Source organism: Podarcis vaucheri, assembly GCF_965113315.1.
Source record: "Podarcis vaucheri genome assembly, chromosome: 8".
Classification (NCBI taxonomy): domain Eukaryota; kingdom Metazoa; phylum Chordata; class Lepidosauria; order Squamata; family Lacertidae; genus Podarcis; species Podarcis vaucheri.
This window is the reverse complement of record NC_138766.1, coordinates 36499405-36510695: the sequence shown is the minus strand read 5'-3', so window position 1 is coordinate 36510695 and position 11291 is coordinate 36499405. Positions and strand designations below refer to the sequence as shown.

At 39.1% G+C, this 11291-nt stretch overlaps 1 protein-coding gene across 4 annotated transcripts; it reads left to right on the top strand.

The window, feature by feature from the left end:
- The first annotated feature begins 987 nt into the window (after positions 1-987).
- LOC309539151 (putative 2-ketogluconate reductase) lies at positions 988-9878 on the top strand. 4 transcript variants are annotated; one of them, XM_082235028.1, is made up of 6 exons: positions 988-1207; positions 2470-2854; positions 3940-4111; positions 6355-6533; positions 6995-7091; positions 9246-9878. In XM_082235028.1, exons 2-6 carry the CDS (start codon positions 2473-2475, stop codon positions 9397-9399), a joined length of 984 nt encoding a protein of 327 aa, XP_082091154.1. In that variant the 5' UTR covers positions 988-1207; positions 2470-2472; the 3' UTR covers positions 9400-9878. The 4 variants fall into 4 exon arrangements, with proteins under 4 accessions (XP_082091154.1, XP_082091156.1, XP_082091153.1 ...); XM_082235030.1 differs by lacking the exon at positions 988-1207 and adding an exon at positions 1512-1594; XM_082235027.1 differs by lacking the exon at positions 988-1207 and adding an exon at positions 1538-1766.
- The last annotated feature ends 1413 nt before the right edge of the window (positions 9879-11291 follow it).

The window sequence follows — 11291 nt, the reverse complement described above, 5'->3', positions numbered from 1 at the left end:
ATGAGTAAGTCTTCAAATGACCCAGTTGTGGTTTCAGAACTGTAGGAAGAATTGTTTGGTGTTGCTCTATGTTGCTCCTGAACCTTTTTCACATGCCCATCTTCAAACACACAATTTCAAAACTGGAAGGAGCAGTTTGATATTTGCACACCCTCTTTAATCTTTGCACACCCTCACAGACAGGGCCAGATTTAGGTTTGATGAGGCCCTAAGCTACTGAAGGTAATGGGGCCCTTTATATGTCCAGCTGTCCTTTGTCAACAACAAATTGTCACTGTTTTTTGTGTTAAATATATGCTATATGGACCTAATAGGCATCTAAAGCCATTTGCACATAACAAAATATGTATTTTATCAAAGTAATTGTTGAACCGAAAGACAACAAGAAGTACGGTATATTCATAGTGAAATACAATTAAAAAGAAGTATATAGGGGGGGGCAAGAGAGTGGGGCCCTAAGCTATAGCTTGTTTAGGTTATACATAAATCCAGCACTGCACAGTACTGTTCATTAAGGACTGGGCTCCCAAAATACAAAAATACAAACAATTCATTCAAAGTGAACAGGTGGCAAGTTCTGTTTATGTGTGGAGGCAGGTACTGAACTTGGAAGAGCAGGTGCAGGCTAGTAGCTGGACTATGAGTGGAGAAGCCTGTATTTCAGATTTCCAATACCTATCAAGCTCATTGGGTAGCCTCAGCCCAACCTACATCAAAGGGTTGACGTGAGGATAAAATGGAAGGGGAGAACTGCCGTTTACCATCCTGAGCATCTTGAGAAGTAAATGTAAATAAATGAGAGGGTATCCAGATAATGCCAAATTGTAAAATAATTGTTATTCTGATCTCTTTTTCTTAAACTGATAAACGTATCTCCCTTCCATTGCTGCTGGCTGCCAATATTTCCCCCTTTGGGTGAAATAACCGACAGCAAGAGGGCTGTGATTATTACCTCTAGTTACTCTTTTATCTGTACAGCAGATTTCCTCCTGCAGGTCCTCCTAGCTGAAAGAGGCTTCACTGCAGCTTCGCGGTTTCCCAACCCAGGGAACAAAGTCCTCCTTGCCGACTCCTTAGCTGGGGAGTCAAAAGAGTCCGGAGTTTATTCCCGGGTGATTTCCACGTCCCTCAGCTCTGCTCCGAATGAGCAGGTACCAATTCAAGAGCAACCTTCCTGAAGGAGCTGAAAGACGTTTCTTTCCACAGGGTAATTTGTATTTCATCTCTCTCTCTCTCTCTCTCTCTCTCTCTCTCTCTCTTAAGGTTGCTAATCTTTATTATCCTTTTATTTGACGCCTTTTTCCCTTTTGCATCTTCTAAGGGGCTGCTTGTCTGTGTAGGAATTTCCTAAAGGCAAACATTCTCACAAAACTAGCAAGCAAACCAGCCCCTGCCCTAAGCGGAAGTTCCTAAATTCCATGGGGCTTATGGCTCTCCAGAAATGTCCCATCTCTAATTGTCATTTGCTTGGGTGGGTGTTTAATTCCAGCCAATAAGAGAGGTATATGCAAATTAATAGGGGGTGTCGTTATCTGAGCTTTTTCCGGGGAGGGGGCGCTGATCACGTTGTCTCTGCAGCTCAAGCTTTGTGACAGTAGGCAATTCCATTCTCACCGGGGGAGGGAAGGAGTTGTAATAGTCAGATTTTGTTTTAAATTGGGCGCACTTTTTCGGAAAAAATACACTTGGGCGAAGAAGTGAATCCTTTTGTTCCTTCGTTTGCATTTGTTATCCCTGAATAGCAACTGGAGGCGTCATCTCACGAGGTGATAGTGACTCACGTCCTGTAACACTTGTTTATGAAGTTGGTTTTGTATTTAGTTCGTTGAATTTCTTCTTAAAATCCAGATATCTATTAAATTAGGGAAAAGAGTTGTGTGCACTGCAGTGGCGGAGGAGGAGAAATACAGCATTCAGAAGCATTGTGTGCAGTAATATTTACAGCAGGGTCCAAATGTTCATCTTTTGATATGGCCAGGATTAGATTACAAAACGTCTAGTATGTTTCATGATGCTATTTAGTTTTTCTCCTTTATGTAAGTCACTAATCTGTTTCTCAACAGAATTTATACTAAGAACACTCCATTCTTGTATAGATTACCTGGACTCCCTTGGGATGAAGGGAATAATAATAATAATAATAATAATAATAATAATAATAATAGCCTTGAAACTTGTTGGGCACTTCCACCTTGATCTTATTCGTGTTTACTCAGAATTAAACCCTGCTAAATTCAGTTGGGTTTACTCCCAAATGAAATCTGCATAGATTACACAATTTTGGACTGAACGCTTTGGAATGCTAATTAGCAGTCTTGGATATCCCCACCCTTATTGTATAAAGGAACTACCCTGTTAATCCCAATGAACTAGATAAAAACAGTAATCTGAAGAGAAACACTGCTGTCTTCACATTAGTTAAAAAAATGAGTTTTGATATATAAATTCTTTTTTCCATACTGTATACAGACCATGGAAGAGAACGAGCATCCATATACACTGATAAATGTTATAGGAGGCACAAATGGAGTATATGAAGACCATGTGGAGTTTCTGGAGAAACATTTTAAGCTCATTACCATGAAGGAATTTACTGAAAACAAGCAAGATCTTAGTCATAAAATCAAAGCAATTTTTATGTGGTGTTTCAAACCAGTGGTTGACAGGGATCTCCTGCAAAGCTTGCCTAATTTAAAGGTGATTGCAAACTGTGGCGTAGGCGTGGATCACTTGGACCTAAAACTGATTTCCAGCTTCGGAGTGAAAGTAGCAAACACCCCATTTGCAGTTGCCAATCCTACAGCAGACTTGGGGATGGCTTTGATGCTGGCTTCTGCCAGGAGGATTGTGGAAGGTACATTTTAGCTTTCCAATTAACTTGCTTTAAAACATGGTGTGAATGCAACTGATTGTGTATGGGTTGCTGTGCTTAAAAGTCATAGAGTGATCAGATAAAGAAAATTATTAAATGTTGTTTGTTGATAAAAAAACATTTCCAAACAAATCCACCCTAGAAAACATATTTGGTCTTACAAAACACCTGCCCTGTAATTACAGTCTACAAGCAGGTTCTTGGACGAGGAAGTTTCTTTCTCATGGTCTACAAGCGCTTGATTATATAGGCCTATCATCAGAATTAGGCATGTGCAGAGAGGTCTATCTGTAAAATGTCTACATAGTCAGCAGAATGTATAGGTTGGAGAATGCCTTGTTGAACTAGCAAACACATGGATAAACCTGTTCTACATCGTTTCCAATATACATAAAATATACAGCCTAGCTGCTGAATACTGAAAGTGGGTCACAGATAATTGCACTCCCACAGATGTTTGATTTTGATCCACTCGCACAGGTATCCTTTGAAGGATGTGATGACATCCTGCTGTTGGTAGAACTATATCTTCATATCTGTTAATTTTATATATTTATACTACGTTCCAGCTCAGATTAAGAACTCCCACAGGCAAGTTCACAACAGTCCATGTCTTAGTTCGCAAAATCAGAGAGCAGTGAAAGACAAAGTAAAATGTTTAGAACAAAAATAATAGCTAGCAAGATTAAAACACACTGGTATCATGGCATAATAAAAATGTCTTAATTGTCAAAAAGAGGAGGGGGACAGATAAACAGCCCTAGGGAGAGATTTCCATAATTGGGGTTCTGTCAATGAAAAGGCCCTACCCCAAACATCCCCACCAATCACTCCTCGGATGAGTATAACTGTACATTTGGGCTAAAAAGGTGTGTGCTTTCAAGGAAGATTTGGGACCTGGTATGTAGTATTTTAGAAATCAAAGCAGTTGTTGTTCAAATACAGCTCAGAGCTCTTAAAACCAGAGCAATTTTCCAAGTTGGGATGGGTATCACACCGTATGTTTGTTAGCTGATCTCCTAAAACACTGCAAACCCTCATTTTCTTTTGTCTGTCTGAATTTCTAGGTCATCAGATTGCAGTTTCTCCTGACACTAAATGTTTTATGGCTGACTGGTTAGGAGAAGAAATTAACAGTGCAACGCTGGGGATCATTGGAATGGGCGCTATTGGGTACAAAGTGGCCCAGAGAGCCAGAGCTTTTGAAATGAACATTCTTTATCATAATAGGAACCGGAGGTAAACCTCTGCCTGATCTCGGTGTTTTAATCTGATTTTACCCACCTGATAACTTCAGCATTTATTTTGTCACTGTCTGCATAAATCCATTGTGCTTTAACTGAGTTTCCCTGGACTGTCTAAACATTTACTGTGAATGTTAATAGAGTACCTATTAAACAAGGCCTACTTCTCTGAGAAGTGACAAGGTCATGAGTAGGAATAGAAAGATCTGTCAATTTCCATTCTTTCAGTTTTTCAATCTTACATTTGGTTCTCTATATCTCTGCAACAATTGGGGAATTATTATTTTTTAATTTTCCTCATGAGAATTCATCAGTATTGTAATGCAAATTTTCCCGGGTGAAGACATTTTGGATTAAAGTACACATTTTTGCAAGCAATTTTTCCTAACACAATGCAGTTTTAATGTTAGTTTAACTAATATATTCAGTTTTATGCACACTTTCTCCTAATATACAGTATTCATTTTTGCTAACATTGTTTGTGCATTGCACAATTCAGACAAGTACAAATTCCCAAGGATAGCTGTATTTTCATTTCACCAGTCCTTTCTAATATCATCTCCATGTCTAGTCACTGGGCTGGTCTTACTTAGGTTTGATTTGTTTTGGAAGGAAGAGGTCATGGGGGACTTAAGGTGTTTTGGTAATATCTGGGCTTGTTTACAAATATAAAATGTGATCGTAGGTGGAAGCAGATAGCACAGGACTCCTACAAGCAGAAAAGCCACTGCTGCCCCATCCAACATCCATAGGGGAGAAGTATTCCCAAATGCTTTTTTCACTTACAGCTCGGCTGTTTTACTGTCCCCCCCCACCGCCTTCTCCAAAATCTGCCTTTTTACACACACCTTAGCTGGGAAGAGGAAGAAATAGCACTTATTCCGCCACGCCACCCCCCGGCTCCTCATAAATTTCTGTTTTGTAGCCCTGAATGCTGGTTGTGACTCGGAGACATTCTTGCAACCTCCCTTCTCCCAAAAAGGATGTATATTGCTGGTACACTAGCTTTAATTTGGCAAAAGCACTTCTAGGTAGGGTTGCTATATTTCAAAATGTGAAAATCTGGACAGCTTTTTTTTTTTTTTTTGCAAAGTTGTTGAGATAGTTTGGGGATTTTTTTTGGCCAGCTTCCCCCCCCCCCCCAAGTCTCAAAAAAAGAATATGTTTTTGTGATGGGATGATGAGCTGCTTGTGCGTAAAATCGTAGTCCCTCAGAGTTTGTTCAAGTCCACAAACCTCTGTGACGGAGCCCCTCAGACATGGCTCCTCTAGTCACTGGCAGATTCCGACAGTGGCTGCTTTCGGAATCGCTTCCAACATAAAAGCTCCTTAACGGAAACACGTCTTCTGGACTCACGGCGTGACAGTTTCCGGCGAGGAGTGGGTCTCCCTATGGGAGGTCCAGAAACCTCCCCACTGTTCTCGCAGGAAGTGTCCCTGAGCCATCCCTCCTGCTCGCTTTCCCTCAGAGACCCACCTCTCCCCCTGCTGGTTCCTGCTTCAGCTGCTGAGTCTCTCCCAACCTCCGTGAGCCCTTCCACCACCTGTCCCTCCGATGGCAGTTCCCTGACAGTTTTGAACTATTATAAAAGAAATTAACCAAAATTTACACTTCTGACATGGGTTGCCATATGTCCGGATGTTCCCGGACCTGTTTCCTATAGCCGAATCCCAGCTATGTCCGGGAAATTCCGGACGTATGGCAACTCCTGTCACCTGTATATCCAGAGATAATGCTGGTTCCAGGAGAACGCCCAAAAAATGTACAGTTCCATTCAGAAGAGCCTGAAAATTTGTTCCTGGATTAGTAGTTCCATTCCTAGTTTGTATCTTCATTTTTTTTTTTTTTAAAGTTTCAGTTTATTATTAGTCCTTTACTGATCCTTGACAAAAGGTCCAGGATTTTGTTGGGAAAGGAAAGAAAGAAGTACGTATTTTTCGCTCTATAACACGCACCCGACCATAACACGCACGTAGTTTTTAGAGGAGGAAAATCTGTAGGCATGCCACCCATAGGCATTTCCTCCATAACACGCACAGACATTTCCCCTTTCTAGGAGGAAAAAAGTGAGTGTTATGGTGCAAAAAATACGGTAGGTATCAACTGTAAATTGCTGACACTAAAACTCACATCCCCAGATGACATCTGGTGGTTTCATGAAAATGTTTAACGACAATCTACCGTATATGCTATTTTTGTTAAATGCTTAACTAGAGCTAAATGTTTGTTTCCTGCAGGAATGAGGTTGATGAACAGACTGTTGGTGCTGTTTATTGCCCAAAGTTGGAAGACTTACTCCAGCGTTCTGACTTTGTCATACTGTCTGTGAACCTGACACCTCAAACACAAAAACTGATTGGAAAAAAGGAGCTGGAGCTCATGAAACCCACTGCTACTCTTATCAACATCTCTAGAGGTAGGATACCGAATCATTTTTGGGCAGTAAACCACATTTTCCTGGAGACAGGACCTAGACGGACGACGCTCCATTACTTTGTGGAGTCAACACACAAGAATGAGAGATGTTGGGGGAAATCATGTCATCTCCAGCAACTGTCCGCTGCAGGAGATTAGTCTTCTACTTTTAGGCACTGTAGAACTAGATAAGCCTCTCCCAACCTGGTGTCCTTAAAATGTTTTGGAGCACAAATCTCATCCATTCCAGCAGGCAGCATAGAGTGGTCCATGGTAAGGGATTATGGGAGTTCTAGCCCAAACCGGGAGGGCACCAGATTGGGAAAGACTGAGCTAGATTGGAACAGATATTGGACACACACTATCGTTCTGCAGAAATCTCTGCTGATGGTATTTCTATATTGCTGTCTATATTGCAGTCTATGTTTTGGTTCAAAGAAAACAGTACGATTTTTCATTCAGGTCAAGTGGTTGATCAAGATGCATTGGTGAACGCGCTGAAAAATGGAGTTATTAAGGCCGCAGCTTTGGATGTGACATATCCTGAGCCATTGCCAAGGTAAGAATAGTTCCACATGAAAATGCTTAAGCAGAAATCAGAACCAATGTTTGTCCATTAACGATTTGGTTTGCCATCAATTGCCCCACCTTTGGCATAATCTGTGTTCCAAAATGTATTCTGACTCATTTCTGATTTGTGTAAGGACAGATGAATCAGTTTTGGTTTTCTAAGTTTCTTACTTTTCTAATCTTAAATTCATTTCTCCACATTTGCACAGTAAATGTGCTGTTTTTTATTTTTTTAAAAAAATCTTCATGAAAATTCACCAGCATTTTTGTACAAATTTCTCCTTAAAACCACATTTTTATATTTAACAATGTTTGTTTGTTTGTTTTACATTTTCCCCTTTTATGGCTGCAACTCTTTTGTTTATTTTTATGTGTATTTTGTAATTGTATATTTCATTGTTGTAGCGCACCCTGGCACTTCACGTTAAAGGGCCAGTTAGAAATCTAATACATTAAATAAATAAATATAAACATCTGGAGGGTGCCATCACTAAGGGCAATTTAAGATGAAGCAGCTAGACATTTACTCCAAACCATGGCAATTCTTAATTCTTCAGGTTACTGTAGATGTGATATAGGGTTGTTATCTAGTATTAGTCAGGGTGGATCCATTAAATTCAATGAATCTAAGTTGGAATATGACTTAGTTGGGTATCATTCATGGTGTGTTAATGCAAACTTTACATTGCAATGGCTCTGAAATGTTAACTGGTTTGCATAGGCAAGGTGGTATAATTTTAAACTCCATGATTCACAGACAATACTTATGCAATCAGTTTAATAACAGTTGCTCATGGACCTTGGAATTCAGATTCCAAGGCCTCCTTTGACCTCATATGTGCAAATCTCCTTAAGTCAAGAGTAGGCAAACTAAGGCCAAGGGGCTGGATCCGGCCCAATCGCCTTCTAAATCTGGCCCAGGAATCAGAGTGTTTTCACATGAATAGAATGTGTCCTTTTATTTAAAATGCATCTCTGGGCTATTTGTGGGGCATAGGAATTCGTTCATATATTTTTCCCCAAAATATATTTCGGTCCCCCACAAGGTCTGAGAGACAGTGGACCGGACTCCTGCTGAAAAAGTTTGCTGACCTCTGCCTTAAGTGAACTGAGAAATCGCAGCACATATGCAAATGGCTGCCATTGCAGCATAAGAGTAGATCAGTCATTCAGACCCCTTAAGCCTTGAACATGTTAGCAGGCAAATAATGGACGCAAGCAACCTTTTTTACTATCTCAATCATACGGTTGGGTCACACCTATGACTCCATTGTATAATGCAAATGTGAATCTTACTTGTATTTTGTGTATGCAGAAAACAATCTGAAGGTTCCTTATTAGCTGCCCTTGGCTGGGGAGGGTGGGGTATAAATAAAAAAATATTATTATTATTATTATTATTTAGTTCCATCTCTATGTACACTATCTGGAACGCCTCAAATGAAGGAGAGGATACAAATGTTTACAAATAGATTAAAATGTGATGTGTGACTAGCGGACACAGAGAACATGCCTGTCATTTAGATACCTTTTTGCAGTGCTTTTTTCTGGGGTGACGCATACCCCTAAACATTTTGTGAATCTTTGTACTTTTGTCCATTTACTGTATTTATTTCTCCTGATTTGAACTATAAAATGGTGATTTTCTTGAGTCAAAATGACAGTAGCCCTAAACATTTTTTTTAAAGAAAAAAGCACTGCCTTTGTGACCCTGAACTGATTTTAAGACTGGGATTTGATTGTGCCTGTGAAGGCACATTTTAGTTAGTTTTCTTCCAATAATAGAAAGGACTGAGAGTAGTGGAGGGTTCTGTTGGCAGATGAAGGAAGGTAATTTTCACTGATTTCCCTTGAAGTCACCATGCTGTTCTGAAGGGTCCTGCAACCCTTTGGAGCAGATTTTCATGGTCATGAGACATTTCAGGGAGAACAAGGAATCAGTCAGCTACGTCTTCCCCTTCTCCTGGTAGAAGCATCCTGTGAACAGAACTCTGTAGGAATGTTTCTGCCAGCAACTGCCTTGTTAGGAACCAAGCCTAAATTAATAATCTGTTCATTTTCACAAACTTTTTGTGGTAAAAATAGTGGCATAGTTTACTAAGATTTTAATTAAATTTCTGATTTATTTTCTTTCTTCCTTCAGAGATCATGCTTTATTACATTTAAAGAATGTCATTATAACTCCTCACCTTGGAAGTGCAACTTCGAAAGCTCGCCATCTGATGATGAGAAACATGGTTGAAAGTATCTTGGCTGGTGTCAGTGGTCTCCCAGTCCCTAACGAAGTGCATGTGTAACATTCTCCATATGATACAGATGAAATGTTAATTCTGTGTACATTTTGCTGTATCTGTCTTAAGGTTTTCGTATGAAAAATATGTATTCAATTTTTATTTCAGTACGAAAAAAAGTTTGTACTTATATTCAGATATGAAAAAGAAAAAAGAATGAATATGCTATTTGATGTGTTTCCTTTATTATATTGTTCAATTTGTTTCTCAGGGCTTTGCTAAATGGAATGGAAACACAAATTAAAAAAATAAAAAGTTGTAATATGTGCTTTTTCTGTTTTTTAAAAAATATTGCTGGATAAGATCTTTAGCACTGGGATATTAAATGACTGTGCTGTAAAACATCACAAGAATTATTCTGAAAATGTCCATGACATTTGTTTGGCTACAATCAACCCAGTCCAAATAACTTTATTGTACTAGCCAATGGCCATGACAAATATGAATCAAAAATAAATACAAGCGAGAGGGGTGTTGCACCACAATTAATGGTCTCTGTTTATGTTTCCCTTACAGTTCACTGCTATTTTGTCCAGGGTACAATCTGTGTGACATGCTGTGGTTTCTCATATAATAAAGTTTCTGTTCTGAGAATTATGAAATGAGATATACTCATAAGAGAAGGAATTGATGGTGATTTATTTTACTGGATCACATTTAGGTGCCTATATTTTCTTTGTAATTATGATAGCCATAGTTGTACCTCCTTAAAACAAGAGTTCTCATCAAGGGTTTGGAAGCAGGAAAGGATATAATAATGGTGTCCAGGTTTAAGAAAGAGAATCACAAGAGCACAGTAAACAAAAGTTCAGAAGAAAAAATGGTATGTTGCCTGATGATCCTACATAAATTCAGCGGTAAGTACCACCGAATTTAATGGGATTAGGGCTGCCATCTTAATCCTACTTGCCTGGGAATAAGTTCAACAGGATTTTCTTTTGTGTAGATATGCATTGTTATTCCCTAGCAAAGGAGCACAGGATTCAGCCTCAGTAAATACTCAACCATTAAAAGCCAAATAAAAATAGCCAGTAGAGGTCACATACATCTTCAAAGCACAAAACATACAGCCACATATGCACAGCATTCCTCCATAATGGTTATCTGTCTCCGCACACCAAACACGTCAGCACTGAACAGCACACTCCAGCATTAAAATGAGATTGATACAGAGGATACAGATCACCAGCTCATCTTTTCCTCAAAAATGCATATTTTGGAGTGGCTGTAAACAATCCCACTCTTGCACTATTTGGGGTTTGAAATATGTAGCTTTACTGAGAAAAAAAGGCACTCAAATGTATAATAAATGGGTACACATTTCAACCTTAATTGGCAATGAATTGCATGGAATTTGGTGGAACACACATTATTATTATTATTGTAATAATAATTTGTATTGTCACCTAAGATATCAGACATACCATCCAGATGGAGCAATGGGAAAAATTGTGGAAGCAAGATAAAAGATTTATTGCTTGTTACACAATAAGAGAAAATCTTATGAAGATGATCTACAGGTGGTATATGACTCCTTCTAAACTGGCTAAGATCTACAAATTAAAAACAAACACGTGTTGTAGATGCAATATAGTAGAAGGAATGATGTACCACGTATGGTGAGGATGTGGAAAAATAAAAAAATTCTGGAGTAGTATTCACGAAGAACTGAAAAAGATGTTTAAAACATCATTTGAGGAAAAAACAGAAGCGTTCCTGTTGGGCATTGTATCAATAGACAACCCCAACAACAAGAAAAAGGTGTTTTTATATGCTACAGCTGCTGCCAGAATACTAATAGCCAAAAATTGGAAAGGGGACATTGTCCCATCAATAATGGGCTGGCAAAATAACCGGTATGTGAATTTATAGAATGACAGCAGCTATCAGATATCAAT

Coding starts and splice junctions, on each gene's coding strand:
- LOC309539151 (XM_082235028.1), top strand. CDS start 2,473: ATGGAAGAGAACGAGCATCCATATACACTGATAAATGTTATAGGAGGC. Junction 6,534..6,994: donor TCTTATCAACATCTCTAGAG/GTAGGATACCGA, acceptor TTTTTCATTCAG/GTCAAGTGGTTGATCAAGAT. Junction 7,092..9,245: donor TATCCTGAGCCATTGCCAAG/GTAAGAATAGTT, acceptor TTCTTCCTTCAG/AGATCATGCTTTATTACATT.